At 40.7% G+C, this 18,604-nt stretch overlaps 1 protein-coding gene across 4 annotated transcripts in view; it reads left to right on the top strand.

The window, feature by feature from the left end:
- FAM107B (family with sequence similarity 107 member B) overlaps nt 1-17,168 on the top strand; it is a 60,099-nt gene extending 42,931 nt beyond the window's left edge. For all 4 annotated transcript variants that reach the window (XM_054051921.1, XM_054051912.1, XM_054051939.1 and 1 more), the window contains 3 exons: nt 9,814-9,997; nt 14,743-14,896; nt 16,260-17,168. In XM_054051921.1, the coding sequence (XP_053907896.1) occupies nt 9,870-9,997; nt 14,743-14,896; nt 16,260-16,376 (399 nt within the window). In that variant the 5' untranslated portion in view covers nt 9,814-9,869 and the 3' untranslated portion in view covers nt 16,377-17,168. The remainder of the gene's footprint in view (nt 1-9,813; nt 9,998-14,742; nt 14,897-16,259) is intronic.
- The last annotated feature ends 1,436 nt before the right edge of the window (nt 17,169-18,604 follow it).

Consider the following 18,604-nt stretch of genomic DNA (forward strand, 5'->3'; position numbering starts at 1 on the left):
AGATACTCCTTGTGCTAAGAAATAAAGATAGAGGCTGGGTGCTTGCTCTGAGCTCTTTGCCACCACAGAGAGAAATAAAAACAATCTTTACTAGTGTAGACTTCTTGTGTTCTGTTCCGTGCCCCTTCCTAGGAAAGGGGTTTCTTCCTAGAAAATAAAGGGAACTTGAGTTGGCAGGTAAATTGATACATATCTGTTCGGTCTGAAGAAGTGCTTAACTTTTGCATAACTCCCTGTGAATAAATTTAGGAAGTTGGCAAGCTGCAGTGGGTGGTGTGTTTTTCATTATGTCTGTGTTTTTAAATTTGTTGAAAATGGGCTGCTTTTATGCATAGTAGAATTCCTTTTAAGTTGTTATTCAGAAACACGGAGAGAGGCGGGGAGGTGTGACAGCTCTGCAGATCCTGCTGTGCTGTAACTCCATGCAGGATGCTGGTCTGTCCTAAGGAACAGCACGTTGCATGAAGGAAGACCTGGAGGTTCACCAGCCCTGTTATGCTCTGACTGGCAAGACTCAGGGATTTACAGCAGTGGTGTAACTTAGGCAACATGTGAAATACTGAACTCGCTTGGTCTCAATTTTGCTCCTTTAACTACTGAGTACTTAATATACCTGATTAATGCAGAGATTTTAATCTTCAGACCCCCTTGCAAATATTTATTAATTGCATTGATACATTCATAAATTCCTGAAACTAGAAGGCATAATTATGTTCCTGTAATTTGGTCTCTCCATACAATTGAACCATTTCTGATTTCCTACCACAAATCTTTTAATAAATCCAGCATTTTATTCCCTTCACTTTAAAAGTGTGTGCCTTATTTTAGGCATTTGTTTCCTAGCCCTGATCTCTAGGCATTGATGCTTTTCAAACCGTTATTGGCCTTGTTGCTTGTAGGACAATAAGCGTGGTCTTAATCTTCATTTTTTAAAAACCAAATGGACTGAGCTCTTACGACTGCTTCAGTATATAGGTCTTAGATATGTTGCTCTTCCATTTGCCTTTTAACACCCTATTTTCTTTATAAATAAGAAAACTGTTCTTGATGTGCCAATCCTGTTTACGTGGGCACCAAGTAATCTCCACTTCTCTTGCTCCAAAATATTGTCACGTATATTGAAGGTCATTTTACCCTTTTTGTCTTGGCTTATATCTGGCATAGCACAACTCGTTTGGCATCCCTGAGACGCACTTTCTCACCTCACTTACAAGATCTTAAGGAACAAAATACAGAACGAGTGTAGCAACAATCATCATCAAGGTGTTTCTCTCTTCCCTGTAAGAATCCTGAAGAAGCCTTCTGAACTAGAGTTTAAGAGCATTCAAGATTCACCAGTTTCACTTTAAGCATCTCAAGTCAGCTGCTTGAAATGTGTCCGCTCTCCCAATTCATAAGAGGCTGCTGGCTGCTCTGGGTTTCCCTCTGTCCCTCAGAAATCCATCACTTTAGCGTTAAACCTTCTGTATTTGAAGAATTACTATCCTCTAATGCCAACGTTTTCAGAAACAGAATGGCTTAGAAGTAATACTTCCTGCTAAAATTGTGTGGGATTTAGTTTGTTTGCTCTTTGACTTTAGTGGTTCTGTACATAAACATGAATTTGAGTCAGTCTTCCCCCTTCTCCCCACACCCCTCTTCTACTCTGTTCCTGTCTGCAGGAAGGCCTTTACCACTGGGTGACACTGTTTGATAGTTCTTAACATTTGCAACAGTGAAACCCTGTAGAAATTGTCCTCTGACTCTTTGGACTTCTGATATTGAATCTAGGCTTGGTTTTCACATGAAGCCCTGTATTTAATGTAATTAAATTTGATTCAACCAAACCTGCCCTGATTTTTAATCTAGTGGTCCAGAGTGACTGATTTAGAATGCTGATGTTCCACTTTAGCTGCAGGGAGTATAAAAGGATCTTATTTGCTTTTCTGACCTTAAAATATCTTAAAAAATGTGTCATTTCAGGATCAGATATGAATCACTGTTGGCCCATGTACAAATAAATTGCTAGGTACCTTTTGGGATTAATCTGTGTGCAAACTGTGCTTTGGAGTGCGTTTCCTAGGAGGCACAATTTCAATGGTCTTCTGAAAGCCATGTTTACTGCGGTGCAGTAATTACCTGTGTAGTATTGGTGAAAGGCAGATATATATATATTCAATTGCAAGCCTTTTCCAGTCATGCTTAATTGCTTTCAAATGAGTGACATTAGATGAGATGAAGGGGAAGTTCTGTTGTTCTGCAGGAAGAAAGCAATATAATTACTAACAGCATTTTTGGTGAGAGATGTCCAAAACACTCTTCTCCTTCTTGTCAGAATGGCTTTCCATGTCCCCAGCCCTGTCCAGGGATTTCAGTAGTCACAAGGACCGGAGCAAACTGAGTATGGGGAATATAAAGTCCTTAATAAACTCACAGGACTTTTGGGTAAGAAAACTCATGTGAGATGCATAGTGTGCTTTATTTGCCATTAGTCTCAGATTGGAACCATGGTATTACAGTGGGTTCAGCATAGACCAGGCCTTAGGGAAGACGGGTGTTGTTCACAGTGTGCTAGTTTTCATCCTGTATCTTTCTGTCTTTTCTTCTGCTTGTATTAAAAATTGGCTGCTAAGGACTTTGTTGCAGGGCAAGTCTATATCTGAGTTTTGCCTGCGACTGACAAAAAGGGGATCCAGTCCCTGCCTGCAGTGGTGAATGAAAGTCTCTGTCTCTTTCTCCTCTCCCAATGCTCGTACAGTCCCTCTTGTGTGAAAAACTCCAGTTGCAGTAGGAGTGGAGAGGCGCTTTCTTCTTCCACCTCTACGCAGCTGCATTGATACCTCTTCAGCATTTTAACTGAGCAAGAGAAGAAATAAAACTATTCTGAGCTGGTACTTTCAGCTGGGTTCAAAGCCAGTGACAGAGAGCTTCATCACAGATCTTGCAACTTGAATAAAAATTCTTTTGAATTAATGCAAATACCTGTTTGCTGAGCCTAGTGATTTTAGTGGAAGGTGAGGCTATTCTTAAATAGAATCTCTTTGTGTCTTTCTGCATCTCTTTTCCAAGTAGACTAGAGACCAAGAGGGACCAACCGTTCTGTCCTCACCAGCATTGCTCTTTAGCCCTCAGCCTCTGAGGGGATCTCAGCTCTTCCCTTAGCACCTAAGGCTTGACTGAACTTCAAAGCACAGGAACAGGGACCACATGGTGCTGTTTAAATTGAACGAGAGCCATAAGCAGCTCTTTGCATTTGAGAGAATAGTAACAGTATGGAGCACTGCCCCAAATCTTGCGCTCTGTCTCCCTTTAGGTGCCAGAGCCAATGCAAACATCTTTAAAATGACCCTGTGTCTTCTGGTTTCTCATCAAATGGATCATTTATTTATGCTTTGTTGACATTACACTCTCAGCAGTACTTAAGGGAAGAAAATTAGCATTAGCTGGATTTCCTTGGGCTTTTGAGTGGTTTAGTTCTTTTTAATAGCCTCTAAACTGACAACAGGAACAGCTTCAGTAGCCAACAAGCTCTGCTTCGTTCCATATCCTTGACATCACTGAAATGGCTTTGGGCTGCCCCGTTCAAGTAAGTGTCATCTTTGTTCCCAAGAGAAGTCCGTGTGGTTGGTCAGTCTTTTGGTAGCTGAGGGACCGCGACTAAGGAAGCCATTAACTGGTGATACGCGGTGTAGGGAAGGTGCTGTGAGTTAAACTGTTCTGACACAGTATGGGCAGATGTTTTTCAGTCCTGCTACTTCATTTTGTCTGCTGAGTACTGGAGACTTTAAACTTCATGGCAAGGCTCAGCAAAATTGGTCTTGCAGAAGCTTGTGGTGACTTCTGAAATGCTCTTCACTTATATCTGCATGAGCTGGGGAACACAGGGGTGAAATAACCTGCGTAAGATAAGGAAGGTAAGGCTGTAGCCAGAGACAAGAGCCAAGACCTGCCAAAGCATTAAAAAGTCCAATGATCTTCATTTTGTTTGAGGAATAGTAATGTAGGAAATAATCTGGTAATGGATTGATAATCAATGAGTGATCCTTACGGCACAGTAGGTACACACTACCCTAAACAAGTTTGATTTTGACGTAGGTGAAGACGCTCTTCTTTCCTGATCTAGAAGCAAAACTCTTGCAGCTTGGAAGTGGCAGCCTTTTTGAACTAAGCGTGAGGGGCTGGGAGGAGTTGCAGCTGCCAGGATCCCTCTCGTCCTTCCTTCTCCCTCAGCAGGCAGTCTGGCTGTGTTTTGCCATGATCCAAACCCCATCATCCCTTTCATCCACAAAAGGTGGTGTGAATTAGAGCCAAACTCCTTGGATGAGGGGTGGCTTGAGCATCTTGAGTGGAAAGAGTATTCTGTTTTCAGGAACTTTGAATTAAAGGGCGAACTGTGGGAAGTTATTAGTGATATCTATAATCAAGGATTAATCAAATAAATCTCTCTAGTCAAGTGCCTTTTACGGCACTGAGAGCATATGGATAGAAACGATAGTGATGGGGAGCTTTCATGTGTGAACAGTGCTGAGGTGGTGCTTGGGAAGCCAACTCTGCATTTAAGCAGCTCTGTTGCTTTCCACCCAGGCTGGTTGATGCAAAGCTGTGCTGGTTGTGTAACCTCTGAGCAGGGACTTGCTGGGGAATTTTTATTCCGATGCCTCTTGAAATCGGAAGGGGGAGAGTAAAACCATTTTTCTTCTCAAAGAATGCCTTTGGGTTACTTGTAACAAACCACAAGTCCATGCAGTAGTTTAAAGACCTAAAAATATAAATCTTAAAAAGTAGCATTTGATGGCTTTCAGCTCAGAACAGATGTTGGAGATTTTCGAAAATAAAATCTTGCTTCAGGAGTTATTCAGTGTTTGAGCTAATGCTTCTGTGGAAAATATTAATTCAAGAATTTATTAAGGCAAAAAGGAAATTACGTGAATTTAGCCTTAATGTAACTTTTAGATACTGGACTAGTCTATTATTTTGATCTTTATTGGTATTTTTAGGCATTTATTTATCTGCATTTTGAAGGCCCTCAACTCTACCTCTGCTTTCACAGCTGGTAGTAATTGTGGGAATCATTTGAAGGGTGCAAATGCCATATGTGTGTATAATATAAATATATGGTGTCTTACAGGAATTTTTATACTCGGATTCCATATGTAAAGGGTGATTTCTGGTATGAGGAATACCAGATAGAAAATAAATGCAATTCTCTGAATGCCATATAAACATGAGGATGTTTTTGGCAAGAACTCCCCTTTCTTATGGAAGCTGTGGGAGCCCTGTTGTAGGAAAAAGCTCTGGCAGCTGCTGAATCCCTAACCCGATGCTGTTAACATCTACTTTGAATCTGTTAAAAACACTAGTGGCTGTCTGTTGAAATTTTTGCATGTGTTTTTCCACTGTTACTACCATTAAGGGAATATTGGTGAAAAAAACCCTCTATAGATAGCATAAAAAAATAAACAGCATTGGAAGCAAACGTGTCTGTTGGATATGTTCCCCCAAATGTAACTTACGTGCTTCAGACTCACCCCCATTCAGTTGTATCTATTGAGTATGATCAGTATAAAGGGTCTGATCTCTTCTTCCTGAATTTATGTGCCCTGCAAGGAAAATAAGTGAGAGAATTGCAAGTAAGTGACCATTTGGTCTTGACTTTCCACAACTGAGGTGCCAGTGTGGTTCTTTATTGCTCCAAGTGCATCTTTGTATCTGAAAACATTGAGCCTTGGTCTGGGAAGATACATGAAGTAATTACTTTTCTAATACAGAGGCATTGCATTGTCTACTGGAGCACTGAAATTGCTTTGCAGTCCTGTTTGAGGAGTTAAAATTCCTCTTCCATGCAAGATACCAAATTTATTCTTTCTGGATGAAAATCCACATGTGCATAAGAAATCATGGACAAAGTCTATGAGTGTTACTCAAGATGTGATGGGGTAGATAAAGGCTTTTGTGCTGCTTGCGCAGCAACGACTAATTCAGCAAATGCACTGGGGCACCTGCCAAATCAATGGGTGTATTAAACGTGAGCCAAGCTCAGCTAACGCATCTCCCAAATGCAAATCTCTTTCCTTTGTTTTTGAGCAAGGTAACAGGGAAACCCAGAAATGGATTGTGCATTTCAATTTGGTCATGTAACAGCAGATGGTGAAAAGGAGCCTCTCAGATGCTCTTAAGGCAGCGTATTCCTGTGAAGTGATTATTTGGATTATTCATGTCCCGCTGTTGCTCACCTAGTGATGATCTGAGAGCAGCTTTATGGGTTGTGATTTCTGTGGTTATGAGCGCTAGAGACTCGTGCAATTAATATTTATTTAATTATTATTGCTTGAACATTGATTAAACTTCATTTGAGGACTTTTAAGGGATTCTGTTATTGAGCTTGGTTTATTGGTGGGCGCCTGAATCTTGGAATGAAACTCTGCCAGCTCTGTGTCTGTCTGCTGTTGTGTATCCTTTGTGCCTCAGTTCCCTGTTAATGTGAAACTTGTCTGTATCTTTGTTAACGTTTGCTTTGAAAGGGTGTGAGTACGAATCACACTATTGTAATTGGATTGTTTGCTTATAGTATTACACAGTGACACTGAGGAACTGGGTTGGTGGCCTCCAGCCAGACTGAGGGTTAGAAAAGGGTGTGAGAGGTTCCACTGAGTGGGAGCTGGGTGCTTTGTTTTGCTGGGTCTGTTTGGAAATCCTAGCTGAAATTATTTACAGCTTAATCATACATGGAAAGCATCTTCATTTCCCAAGGGAGTTTTATTCATTTAGGTTTCCTGCTCGTAGGGTTCATGTTACATCGTGAAACCACAGTTCTTGACCTCAGAGTTGAACACATGGTCTTAAAAATAGAGGTGGGGCAGAAGAAAGAAGAGTAAATAGACTTCATTTTATGGGCTTGCCAAAGCAGATCTATGCGCTGAAAAATATTATATCAAACCTTCTGAAAAAAGATTGAATCAAATTTTCAGGGGCTCATGTTAAAACAATAGTACATTGCTCATGACAGACAGTTGTAGGGTAATTCTGTGTTTTTCATCTTTGCCTAAGCTAACAGAAGACTTGCCTTGAAGAAGCAGAAAGTTACTGCCCAGGGAAGTAGTGGATGTCCCCCTCCCTGGAGGTGTTCAAAGCCAGGTTGAACGGAGCCTTGAGCAGCCTGATCTAGTGGGATGTGTCCCTGCCCATGGCAGGGGGCATTTAATTAGATGATCTTTTAAGGTCCCTTCTAACTCAGGCCATTCTCTGATTCTATGATTTTCAGATATATTTTAAAGGAGGGCTGTCAATGGTAAATGCTTTCTAGAAGAGTTGCAGCCGCATCAATGCAGCTGTAGGGAAGTACAGAAAAACAAATATTTACAGTTCAGATTTATTTTGGGTGGAGGCTGGATATGTAACGTTTGAGCTGTTTTATTTGTGATAATCCTGACGTGAACAGTGAGGAAGCATGAATTGATACATCCGTATTTTAAAAAAGAAAACAGTGAGTTTATTCAATGTCTATGGTAATGAGAATAGACTTCAACACTTTTTATTAATGGCGTGGTGCTGTGTGGTGTACGCTAAGAAGTGTCCTATGGTATGTGGTTTTGGGGGGCTTGGCGTTTCTTATATTGCATGCAATTAAAGAGCAAAGGGTTTGCAATGTGAGTTCAGTGAAGGGCCATCAAGATAAGCTAAGGGATGGGGTGCAGGCACTGTGAGTGAAGGCAGAGGGATCTGGGCTGGCTTGTCCCTGAGCAGAGGTAGGGTTGTGGGGGGACCTGACAGCAGTGCCTGATGCCTGGGAGCAACCTGCCGAGGAGACAGAGCCAAGCTCTTCACCATGGTGCATGGCTGGAGGTCAGTGGGCATGAGTTGAAACAAGAGCTTGATGACAGGGTTGCCTATAGAGGCTGTGCAGGCTTGGAGGACTTAGGACCTTCCTGGGTAAAGCCCTGAGTAACCTGGTCTGATCTCATAGCTGTTACTGCTCTCAGCAGGAGATTGGATTAAAAATCTTGCAGGTTTCATCCAACCTCAATTTTCCAATGATCCTGTATATTTCACACGTGTGGTGATAGCTGGTTGCTTGATTGAAGCAAGGAGGACTCTGAGGGGTGATGGGAGAAGTATTTTTATTGCATGATCAATGTCAATAAGAGATTTATGTCAGGTACAGCAATATACTTACACAGTTTCGAACTGTGGGCAATTTTTATATTAGTTTCAGAGGTTTCTGTGGGAACTTGCACCCCCACAGAGTTCAAAAACACTACATGTAAACTTGCTTTGAAAACCTAATGGAGGGGCCACCCCAAGAGCCGCTTACACTGGTAAGCTGTTTCTCATTGGATTTGCTTCGTAGAAACTTGGTTTCATAATTCACACCATCCATTCAAACAAAGAAGCTGAAAGGGCTATGCCAGACCCATTGGACACATTCAAACCCAGAGTGGCTTCCCTTCATCCACTGAAAACTTAGTCCTGTTGTTTTACTTCTTCATCTGTAAGTGCACGTGCAGCCCAAGCAGGGTGATGCTGGTACAGATCTGTATTGATGCACTGAAGCATTAGTGGAAATCTTTCCACTATATCAAAGTATATCTTTGAATCAGTCTTTCTGAACAACCGTGTGAGATTCCCAATGAAACAAAATAGTTTAGAGGTTAAACTGAGACTGAACTTAGCCAGGTTTTACAGCCTGTGGAGTGAGAGAGAGAGAAGGGCTGGTAACGGGGATCTGAATTAAAGCGCATAGTCAGCTTTAACTGGAAAATACATGGCAAATCCCAGTGATTCTCTGAATTGTCTCATAGTCCTGTGCCATACAGTGTGCAGCATTCAGCTGTTCTGCCAGTCAAGCTGATGGAGGTCTCTTGCCTTTTCTTTCATTCTTTCCTTGATTCATCTCTGCAAGCCCACATGCTGTGAGATTACCTTTTTTGGGTCTGTTTGAGGGGCCAGAGTTTCATCAAACTGATAATTGCAGTGTGCTGGATTCTGCGTGCAGGTTTCCACGGCAGCGAACAGAGGTAGAATTGCTCTGAATGTGCTTTGTGTTGGATGCTGAATTTTTGTGGCTGAGATTTTTTTAATGGAAGGAGGTATGAATGGTCATCTATAGATTATTGTCAGCTGTTGATTAAAAGTGTTGTGATTTTGTGTACAGATACGTTTTCTGTAGCAGCGTAGGAAAGTGCGAGATTTCTAGTTGATTTAAATCATCAAGACTTTGTTGCCTTCAGATCAGCAAATCTGTGGATTTCCACTGAGCAAAATATGGCCTTTTAGAAACAACCTTACCTAACTTTTTCTCCCTTCCCTTTCCACTCAAAAGTCTGTCCCCCATCCAAGCAACTGCAGTTCTGGCAATTTCCACTGCTTAGTATAGTACAGTACAGGGCTTATCCACAGAAGCTGTTTTCCTTATAGCTGGCATAATACTGATGGCAGAAAATAAGACACTGGTTTTGGTACATATTCGTAGTATTTAATGTAGTCAGTATTTAGAATGTCTTTAAGGTCTCAGTATTGCTGATCTAAAAATGCTTCATCTGAGTAGGGTTATTAAAATCAATAGGGCTCATCATGTGCTTAACCTGCATTGTCTGGTTCTTAAAACTAGGGAATCTGTATTTCCAAGTCAGTGGATGAAGGCTGTTGGAGATGGCATTGTTGTGAAATTGCTGTCTATGATGCCACTGGTTGCTCTGAGAGCGTTTACTTACTGCAGACAAAATTAATCTAGGAAAAGCATAACTGTTACCCATGTAATATGCTGGCTTTATGGTTTGATACATTTTTATGAGGCCTTTCAATGTAGATTTACTGCAGTTTCACACTGTTTTGCAGATACTGTGAACAAGGACACTGAACCCAAAGATCCGTATTCCATTCCGAGAAAGATTATGGCTGAACCAGACTACATAGATGATGACAATCCTGAATTAATTAGACCTCAGAAATTAATTAATCCTGTGAAGTCATCCCGGAATCATCAAGATCTCCATAGAGAGCTCCTTATGAATCAGAAAAGGTAAGAGTTTAAAAATCACTCGTGTCACCCCAAGCACACAGCTTGGGTTTTAGTTGCGTCAAAATGACATTTTACCCAAAGCCCAGCAAAATGCTTTTTGTTGATGCAGATCTTGTAGATGAAAAGGCTCTGGTTCTTAACCGTGGCATTTATTTGATTGAATTTCAGTTGACCTGCAAGAGCTTGCTGTAAAACACTTCTCACTTCGGTTCTGTGAGCACTCACAAAGGGTCAGTTTCAGGGGAAGCAGTTCAGTTCTCCTCTGTCACGTTTCATATTGGTTACCTGGGCGCTGTAATTTGTCTTGAGCTCTTTATCAAATATGTGACAAAATTTTGCCGTTACTGGTAGGATCATAAAATCTGTGGGTTTGCACCATTCCCAATTCACTGAGTTTATGGGGCCGCTTTTAAATCAAACAAATCATATATTTTATTTCACATGCAACTGTTCTCCACTTGCTTGATCCTTCATGCAATGTAGTGTGATAGTCTGGTGTCTGCTCTGGTGCTGCACAAGTGTTTCTTTGTATGTTATGCAAATGCTGCTTCCTTCATACTGGCATGGGATGCACAGCTGTTGCTCTGTATGTTGCTTTTAGATGTAAATAACTGGAACTTGATTTCCTCAGTTTCAGAGGCACAGGCGTTTGGCCCAATTCTGTTACTAAATCTCTTCAGCAAGGGAGGACTCATTTAGAAAGCATAGAAAGAAAACAACCGCCAGATCACTTGATGCAGGAAAACCCACCAAGTCTCTTGGGGCTCCTTCATTTAAACAAACAGAAACTAAGTTATGATATAAATTACGGATTTACTGTGTTGAAGCCACACAAAATGGACTTTCAAAAGGCAGGGGTGTGGGAATCTACTTAACAGGAATAGCAGAGCAGTATTTCAGAGTGCATTTAAGAACAGAGTTGCTGGTAACAGCCATTTAGGCTTTTTGAGACCCAGGACCTTGATAAAAGACAGGGGGAAGCTATTTATTTGGCTACTCCAGCATGACTGGATTTGTCTGTTTGTCAGAAACAGTCCTATTATGAAAGTTTCTCTTATTTTTTTCCTTCTGACAGGGCAGTACTTTGAGGGGGAAAGGAGTCTTTTCTATGTGACAGCAAAATCCTCATAAATGCTAGGCTTAGATACTTAATTCTAAATGAATCACATACACAATACAGTTAGTGATGAAGAAGTAGAAATGTTTTACAGAATACCAACTGAATTGGAAGAAACTGGCCTAAATAGGTGTTTGTCCTATTTTTTGTTAATGGGATTAAACATCAAAGTCGTTCCTAGCACTAGAAGTTTATAGGCATTGAAAGAAAGATAGTTGAAGTTTCCCGACTTATGGTCTTATTATAAAGGATATGGAGGCTGCAATAAATTAAGGCTATTTTTTTTTCTTTTAAGTTTATGAAAAAGCACTTTTAAATAGTCTGGAGTTCTTTTCTTCTAGGAGACTATCCTATTACACAGAGGAGTCTTGCAGTCCTCAATAGCCGTTCTTCTCTTATTGTAATTTTGATGAACTGCAGCTGTTAATTTTAGATTCTTATTATTGGTGTAGAAACGAAATACTCTGAGGGTTTTTACCAGCAGCAGAAAGCCTGATATTTTTAAAAAGAGGGTTAGTCTTCTGTGTGCCACTGCACTAGTTGTGATATGGGGCTTTTTTGGTAATGTCGCTATTATGCCTGTGTTCTGCTTTGTTACTGCAAACTGCCATACGTATGGAGGTCTTTTAGTGCTCTTATAGAAGTCTACTTAACATACATCTTATTTAATTGTGAAGACTCGGTGTAGGCACCAACAGCTTCACTTTTGGAGCAGTCAGCTCTGAGCAGCCTTTTCTGCTTTTTAGAAGGTATTAGCCAGTGCTGGTCTGATCTTTCTCCATGCCTGCTGTGAGCAATGTCTGTTGGGTGTTGAACTGACATTGTTATTTACTTGCTGAAATGGTAGTTGGTTGGGGCAAACAAAGATCCAGGCAGTGGCACCTCAAGGGCCAAGTCACTTCTTTTAAACTACTCTTACTCACTGGGCCTCAAGTCCGTAAAGTATTGGTCCTGTCCCTTCCAGACCTTTTAACCCTATCAGTCCTAACTTGTGTTGTAGCACATTTTGCTTACTCCAAACCAAAGCTTTAGTGTTTTATATTTAACCATAACAATCACCAGGAGGTGATACCAGACTCCCAGTTAATCCAGTACAGCCTGTTTGTCACTTCTTCCTTACATAGGAGAGGGAAAATAAGATTGATGTTACAATTGTTCTGTTACAGACATGACTACCAATCCCATTTGATTAGACTGAGAGGTTGTATTTACTTTTATTTTCTGTGGGTCTCTGTTATTCTAGCTACAGCACATCTAAATTGCTCTTGTGGCTCTGCTTTCTTGTGCTGCAACCTTACTGGAAAAAAAGCAGGAACGAGTACTCTGATCGCTGTTGTCTTGATTATGAATTGCCAACACGGAAGTTTCCATTGACATAGCTCTCACTGACTCCATACTAGCAGTAGTAATAAAAATCCACTCCAGCTTTTCTCTGCCTGATTTAAGTTTTATGTGTTAAAATGTAATTAAAATAGCATAAAACATAAAATATTAACACAAACTTGTAGCTTCTGTTGCATTCAGGCCACGAGAACTGTTATGAGAAATAGGGAACAACATTTGGTGTTGCTAAATATTTAATTTTGCTGTCAGAGTATGTACAGGGATAGAGTGCTGCGTAATGTATGGAGTCATTCATAGATGTCACCATAAAATGGAATTTTAATGCTCTCAGATAGGCATATTATAGAATCATACAATTGTTTGGGTTGGAAGGGACCTTAAAGATCATCCATTTCCAACCACCCTGCCATAGGCAGGGATACCTCCCACCAGACCAGGCTGCCCAAGGCCCCATCCAGCCTGGCCTTGAACACCTCCAGGGATTGGGCCTCCACAACTTGCCTGGACAACCTGTGCCAATGCTTCATCACCCTAATCATAAAGAATTTCTTGCTGATGTTTAATCTAAATTGTCCCCCTTCCAATTTAAAGCCACCCTCCCTTGTCCTATCACTGCATGTCCTTGTAAAAAGTCCCTCCCCATCTTTCTTGTAGGCCCCCTTCAGGTACTGGAGGACCACTGTAAGGTCTCCTTGGTGCCTTCTCTTCTCCAGGCTGAACAGCCCCAACTCTTTCAGCCTGTCCTTATAGCAGAGGTGCTCCATTCCTCTTTGTAGCCCTCCTCTGGACCCATTCCAATAGTTCCATATCCTTCTATGTTAGGGATTCCAGAACTGGACACAGTACTCCAGGTGGGGTCTCATGAGAGTGGAGTAGAGGGACAGAATCACCTCTCTTGACCTGCTGGCGATGCTTCTACTGATGCAGCCCAGGATACAGTTGGCCTTCAGGGCTGCAAGTGCACATTGCTGGCTCGTGTTTAGCTTCCCATCAATCAGCACCTCTAGGTCCTTCTCTGCAGGGCTGCTCTCAATCACGTCATCCTCCATCCTGTATTGAAACTGTCGACTGCCCCGGCCCAGGTGTAGGACCTTGCACTTGGCCTCGTTAAACCTCGTGAGGCTCATATTATGGAAGAATTAGACAACTGTAGTTGTATGTAGCTAGTAAGCAAGGCTAAAAATACACTTTCTGAAAGCCTGATTCAGATTATTGAGTTCCTTAAGGTTGAAATAAAAAAATCATCAATGTTAAACTCAGTTTTGGATGTTTTCACGTAGTATTCTTCACAGGGAAGACGAAAATAACAAGGGTAATTTTTGGATCTTTCTGCTCTGACTTAAGTGACACAAATATCTGAATAATGAGGAGAGATATGAAGCTTTCAAAATTTGTTACAATAAGATTCAAAACATAACAGAGATAAAAAATAGCTGAAGTCACAAAAATAAGTAGGAGTCAGTGCGTATCTGTGCGTGTGCCTGTGCAAATAAAGTCATACACATTCCCAAAGAAAAAGCTTTCTCATTTTAGAGTAGTTGGTTTGGAAAGCAATTTGTGCTGAACAGACCTGAAACATTCAGTTGATGTAGTAGCTAAAATCTTACAAGAAGGAGAATCCTCCAGCCTTTGTCTGGTCTCCAAGGTGACTGCAATGTTTTTTTATTCTGTTTTTTTGCTGTCTTTGACTCTTTGTGGTTTTGAGTGTAGCCTTGGAGCTGTCACTGGGAATAGCTTTGCAGCCAGGCATGGGTAAAGCTCTTCCATTTTCAAGGAAGGACAGAATCCATGATTTCCAGGAGCAACATTCTGTCCACGCAAACTTCTATGGGTATAATACCCTGCATAGCACTGTCTGAACACAATTTCTCTGAGTTATCAGCCAGCAAGAGAAGTCTCTTTGTCTAAAATTTGTTTCTAGCCCTAATAGAGTCTTGATTTGTGATAATTTCTTTAATAATTTCTTCTGAAATTGAGATAATAGAGGGAAGACTTAAGATGAGAGTAAAATAGTGAATTATCCAGAAGAAATACTAACGTGCATATTAAAAGAGAAATATCCTTAGTAATATTATAGCTTAATTTCTAGTTTATTCTTGATTAGAAGTCAGACAAAGGTATGCATATTTTTTCCTTTTAATTAATTATTTGTGTTCTGCTGTATCTAAATAGGCAACTACTTGACTCTAGAAAAACTGCCTACAGTTCTGTGTGAATTTCTGCTAATTAAAACTGATTTCTTTTCTCCCCTGTTTCACCGCTACTTCTCCCATTTAATTTGAAGGGGTCTTGCACCTCAGAACAAGCCAGAGCTACAGAAAGTGATGGAGAAAAGGAAACGAGATCAAGTTATTAAACAACAAAAAGAAGAGGAAGCACAAAAGAAGAAATCAGACCTGGAAATAGAGCTACTGAAACGGCAGCAGAAACTGGAGCAGGTAAGATGGGGAATAACACTACTTTTACACATCTACATCTGAGCTACTTACCTGAGGCTTCTTGCATAGACAAGAAAGAAGCACCAGCCAGTTGCTGGCACATTTTGTCTGACCAAATGCAGATACATTTTTTAGGATGAGTCAAATCACACTCTCCAAGTACCTCGTTGTTGTCACTTACTGTTCAGGAACTGTATATGGTGTCTGCCTTTGATCAAAGGAATCCTGCACCAGATAACCAGAATATGTGGAGCACTGACATTACTTAACCATTGATACTGGGGTAAATTAGTCAACTTTTGTAGTCTAAGTGTTGAGATGATCCACTATGAGTGGTAGTTAGGCTGTAGTGCATCAAAACTGGATGCTACCAAACAAAAAATAAATTCTTTCTCCTGGGTTACATAAGAAACTAATTGACTTAAAAAAGGTCTTTTGTAGCCTTAAAACTTACGAGCCCACTGGCATTTTCAAAAGAAGGAAAAGATCCTCAGGCCTGGAGTATGGAGATGATGTGGAGTTAGAGTTCATTGTGGTGAAGCTTAGTGCCAGGCACAGGACCAGCCAAACCTCTTTGTGCTTCTTAAGACACTTCATGTGCTTGCAAGGAAATTTCTATACAGTGAAATGCCTCATCAAAGAAGTCACTGTGCATCAAGCACTGCATTTATTTTTAAATAAATGAAGGCTCAGAAACAGTATATCCTGTTTTTCTCAATGGAAATCAATTAAGCCGAATAATTACTTTATTGAAAATGAGGTGTAATCCAGTCATCATTTAGGTTTTGAGATTTTTATAGTTCTTTTTAATTAGGCTTAGAAATATTTTTAGAGGGAGGAAGCTACTGTATTTTTAAGTGTATCATCCTGTCACTTTTCCCTTCTGCTCTTAAATGCCCCACTTCAAATGGTCAGGTTTGCTTTGAAACTGAGGCATCCAAGGACTGACTTAGAATAGAAAATTGTGTTAGAAGATGAAAAGCCTGCCAATTGCAAACAATGTTGTGACTTTGTAAACATCATAGGAATGGCATTAATTGACAACGTGACTCATGGAAATACTGTTGTTTCTTTAATGTCCAAGAGTTTCCTCAAAAATGCTTCATCTTGTTCTAGTGCTGGGCTTGCAGAGTTTTTGTCCATCTGGCAAAGACGGACATCTGGAAAAAGAGTTTGAAAAGATTCATCATTTATGAGAACAGATGTTCCCAAAGAAACGCAACTATCTTTTCCATGAGAGAAAAAAAGGAAACAGTTTAAAGAGTTTTGCATGGCCAGTTATTGAAAACTTTAGGTTATTGTCTTGTATTTCAGTGACCTGTTTTATGTACCTTTTTTTTTTAACATGTGATTCCCTTTTAAGCTGGAACTGGAGCAACAGAAGATGCAGGAAGAGCAGGAAAACGCTCCTGAATTTGTCAAAGTCAAGGGCAACTTGAGGAGGACGGTCCAGGAAGGAACAGAAGCACCAGAGTCCTAGAGCCAGCGCTTGCTAAGACTTCCAGCTTTCCTGCGGAAAGAGGCTTTTGCAAGTTGTCTCAGATTTGCCCTTCAAGAGGGAAAATCACAGCGTCCAGCTGACACTTACTGAAGATGAGATTTTTAATTCCTGGGACATGTGGATTAAAAAGACTGTACTTTAAATGGATCGACTTGCCAAATGCATTTCTGAGATCAATGGATAAAGAGTCTGTTTGTCAGTTCAGTGTCATGGACCAGTCTGATGTGCTTACTCAGAGATTTTAACCAGGGATACTAGAGAAACTCCTTCAGTGTTGCACTGCTTTATCTCTTGTGATCCTAGTTTAGTGAAGATACATAGATTATGTTTTGCTTTAAAACTCAACAAAAATCTTCCTGTGATATCTTATGAAGCTTTGCTGTGCAGGTAAATTTCCTCCAACTAAACCTACAGCCTGTATATAACCAACAATAATTTGTGCTTGTAGGAATTTTTACCAAGTCTGTGAGGAAACAAGGTATGTCAAGCACTGCTGCCCGTCCCCACTGGGATAGGCAGGTGTGGGCAAACTGAGAATGCTTAAAATCCACCAGCAGTGAACAGTTAAGCAGCCTTAAAGCCCATTTCTCCTGTTTGGCATGTAGAATTTGGGCTAAGAAAGAGTAAAAATCTGATGATCCTCTCACCAAGGAGAATCCAGAAGCTGTATTATCTCTGTCTCTAAACTTCTGCCTTCCACCGTTGCGTGCAGGTGTGTGCAGTGCTACCTGTGAATTTACCTCTTGCATCTCAATGCAAAATGAGATGTCTTCTACTGTCTTCTACTTTTTGTGTTTTGAAATCCTACATACTTTGCTGTTGTGGCCTTTCTCCTCCAAGGACATGCTGATCTGAGTACACTGTTAACACATTACTCGGTAGTGTTTAAACTCATTTGCTGGAACTGAAATCAGGAATCTGATCTGCCATCAGTTCCTGGTTTTTGCTTGCAAGAACTTGTTGCAGTTCCTGCAACAGAGCAGTGTTTAAGCCAGACCACGCTGATCATTGGAATCTACTGAAGTGGAAATTTTTTCCCCAAAGTGAGGCATAAAATGAAATTAATTTTATCCTATCCTTCCTTTAGCTTCAAGAAGAAAGGGAAATGTGTTGCCACTGAATCTTAGGGTCCAATTCTGTCACCTTCTGTCTTTCCACAAGCTGCCCCTATGACTTGCCATTATATAAAGTATTGCTCAGCTTGCACAGGGATGGCAGGATCTGATCCTTGATGCTTATGACTACTAGTTGTCCAGGAAAGCCTGGGATGAAGAGGGGGGAACAGATCGCTCATGTAGGATTATGGAATTGGATTCTTACCTGGTGTGAATGGGTGCAGATACCTTATCTTCAGAATCTGGGGATAAATCCTCATCTTCCTTGGCTGGCACAGTCATAGCCCTCACTGAAGCTGTGTTCATCCATATCAACTGAGGATCTAATCCTAGTATTTGCCTTAGGATGCTAAACAAAATACTGTCTACTTTGTAATTACATTGGACATAACTGTTTGAGAACACTTTTTATTAATATCAACAGTGGTGTGTTTGTATTGTGAAGGTGGTGGGGGAGGGTTTGTTGGCTTGTGTTTTAGTTGCCTTTCCTGTAAGTATTGGACATTTTAAATACAATTTCAGTAGAGCACTTGGGAAAAAATGCTCACAATTAGAAATGTTTCCTAGATACAGACTTCAATTTGTCAGGATCCAGGCATTTTTATGAGGACGTAATCAGATTGAGAGTAAATTGAATTGTGATAAGCATATTGCCATTGATTTAGACTTGCAGTGTGACTCATGTCTAGAAGATTAAATGTGAAGATTGTCTACCAGACTGTTCAGATTATGGACATACAAAAGACAAAGGCCAAACATGAGAGACTTCCATGTATTTTTTAAGTAAGGACACCCTTAATGCTGCAGGTTCTTTCCTCTCTCCTTCCCTCCTTCTGGAAGGAGAGAATCTTCCTTTGAGGCAACACGTTATTCAAACTCTTACACTGATTGAGTTTGTTTCATTTTGTTGAGACAGCACTATATACGAGCCTTCCATGCCATGCTCATGTTTTATCTTAGCTGCTGTCAGCCTACCAAACTTCATGCCTCTTGGTCTCCGCTTCACTATTAACCTTCTGCACAGTATGGAAACATCTAGAAGTTGGTGAGGAAACCCTCCTCTGGCTTGAGCAGACTAATTCTTCTCAGCCA

This window comes from Cuculus canorus, chromosome 1 (genome assembly GCF_017976375.1).
Source record: "Cuculus canorus isolate bCucCan1 chromosome 1, bCucCan1.pri, whole genome shotgun sequence".
Classification (NCBI taxonomy): Eukaryota; Metazoa; Chordata; class Aves; order Cuculiformes; family Cuculidae; genus Cuculus; species Cuculus canorus.